General features: G+C 36.1%; 1 protein-coding gene across 1 annotated transcript; it reads right to left on the reverse strand.

Annotated features, from left to right (window-relative positions):
- Positions 1-1,750: 1,750 nt before the first annotated feature.
- Positions 1,751-2,689, reverse strand: LOC114093551 (olfactory receptor 4P4-like). Its single transcript, XM_027936342.2, has one exon. It carries the CDS (start codon positions 2,687-2,689, stop codon positions 1,751-1,753), a length of 939 nt encoding a protein of 312 aa, XP_027792143.2.

The following is a 2,689-nucleotide window of genomic DNA, read 5'->3' on the forward strand; positions in this document are numbered from 1 at the left end:
AGTTATGTATTTTTTAGTTGACACAATAACTTTATTATATTTATTTATTTTTATGTGGTGCTGAGTATGAAACCCAGGGTTTCGCACATTGTAGCATGAGTACTCTGCTGCTGAGCCACAACCCCAGCCCCTTGAAGTTGATTTTTTATATATAGAGAGATTGAAGTCTGTTTTTATCCTTCTGCATTCTTCCACCATTTATTCAAAAGACTTCCTTTTTTGTTGAATGTTTTCTCATTAGTTCAAGGGTTACCCTGAATGAATTACTGCAGATTAGCATGCATAATGGTGTACTCTGCATAATAATTTCATTAAAGATTCAGCTATGCTGTCAATTGCTCTAATAAAAAAACTTAAATTTTAGCATCTATAAAGACATATCTTTTCTTTAATTCTCCAACCAGTTTTCTCCATTTGAACACCTGTAAAACTTTACCCACACAGTGCTATGAATATTTTTTTAAATTTCTCTTATATATTAATTTAAAGGTTCAGACTCTGTTTGTTTTTTCTCCCTAACCTAGATCATATGATACCTCACTTCACATAGTCTTGTTTTCTTCACAATGCCAAACAATTTCTTTTATTTTTATTTTCAATTTTGCAGTACTGGGGATTGAACACAGGGTCTTATGCATGGTAGCTAATTGCTCTACCAGTGAACCACATCTCATCTGAAAAAAAAAATCCTATTTTATTCAGAAATTTAAAAAGAAGAAACATTTAATCACTGAAAATTAAAACTTAATTCTGTAGGCATTTCTGCATATCCAGATATATGAAAGTTCTATAGGAAATTGGAAATATGTAGATTTAATTTTGATGGTAATGGACAATTTAATTTAGGCATACTCTGGGATGACTTTCAACAGTAGCGTTTGCATTCTGTTCCCAATTTCATGACATGAAGTAATAAGTGAAGTTTCCACAATATCTCTGCACTTATTCTTTTGACAAATATGTCCATACTCCCTATACATTTGCTAGTACAAAGACATCCTGCATTCCAAACACAGTGCCGATTTTAGTCTTCTCTTTAATTGTAATTTTTTTCCTATTCATTCAAATTAGGAAATAAAATACATGGTTACCATACCTAATATCAACACCACAGTTTCATTACAATACAAAGGAGAATTTTTTGCCAAATATTTCTGTCATTAATAAAATGTGGTGAATTTTAAAATAATCTCATTAAAATGATTTTAGAAAAAAAACTCATCCCATTTTTATATAAGCATTGCTACAGACACAAATAATGTATCGTTAAGAACTTACATAAATAATTTTTGCTTTTAAAATTTCTGAAATAGATATTAAATACCTCTAACCAAAAGGAAAAAAAAACATGCTTTGTAAATTCTTTTGATGTGAAACACAGAGGCAAGGTCAATAGGCCATTAGGACAGATGCAATTGGTTTGAGTGCAGTTATGTATAGCTGGAGATTCACTCCTGAACCAAACATAAGAGAGATAAGAAAGCTTAGCTCCAGGTACTAACCTGTGGAAAAACCCAAAGGAAAGAAATATATAACACATATTACCAGGACTGGTGAAGGAAATGAGAACTCGAGTATTGGAGGCAAATGTTAAACAAAAAATAAAATAGTTAAAGTAAATTGCAAATATCATGCACTGAGTGAGATGAGAGGCTAAGTTTAGTTTTGTAGGAAAGCCCAGGCTTGAATAAACTCAAGATAGAGCCAGTGCCACCAGAGCAGTCTGCATAATGAGGGGTGGATTTGTGTTTCAGATGAAATGCTTCCCAATCCAAAGTGGTTTCTGGCACCAAATTTTCCTCAGGGCATTCTTCATCTCCATATTTCTCAGCTTGTAGATCAGAGGGTTGAACATGGGAGCGATGATGGTGTAGAAAAGAGCAAACACTTTGTCTACTGGAGAAGTAGTGGCTGGTCTAATGTAGATGAAGAGGACAGGCACGAAGAACAAAACCACAACCATCAGGTGGGAACTGCAAGTGGAAAGAGCCTTGCTGCTGCATTCTGCAGGGTAAGCCCTGATGGTCCATAATATCAAAAAGTAAGACAGCATCAAAACCACAAAGGTCACCAAACCCATCATACCTGAGTTGGCCACCACCAGGATTGCAACTGTGTGTGTGTCAGTGCAGGCCAGTTTCAGCAAAGGGTACACATCACAGAAATAGTGGTCAATTTCATTGGGGCCACAGAAAGGTAGATTGACAGTGAGGAGGCACTGAACAAAGGAATGTAGAAATGCCCCAGCACAGCAAGCAGTGACCAGATCATTACACCTCTGCCTGCTCATGATGCTGGTGTAGTGCAAGGGTTTGCAGATGGCCACATATCGGTCATAGGCCATCACCGTGAGGATGAAGACCTCAGTGCCCCCAAAGAAGTGCATGGTAAAGAGCTGGGCCATGCAGTTGTTATATGAAATCATGTTCCTTTCTGCCAGCAAGTCAGTGATTAGCTTGGGTGTCACTGTGGAGGTATAGCAAAGGTCTGAGAGAGCAAGATAATTAAGGAAGAAATACATGGGTTGGTCCCTCAGCTGACTGCATGTGATTGAAATCATTATTAGTATATTTCCCATCCAAATAGCCATGTAACAAAATAAGAATAATAGAAAGCACAAGTTTTTAATTTTCTTGTTCTGGGAAAGTCCCAACAAGATAAAATCTGTGACATTATTGATATTTTCCAT

This window comes from Marmota flaviventris, chromosome 9 (assembly GCF_047511675.1).
Source record: "Marmota flaviventris isolate mMarFla1 chromosome 9, mMarFla1.hap1, whole genome shotgun sequence".
NCBI lineage: Eukaryota > Metazoa > Chordata > Mammalia > Rodentia > Sciuridae > Marmota > Marmota flaviventris.

Excerpts from the sequence above, each read along its gene's own strand:
- LOC114093551 (XM_027936342.2), bottom strand. The coding sequence starts at position 2,689 with ATGGAAAATATCAATAATGTCACAGATTTTATCTTGTTGGGACTTTCC.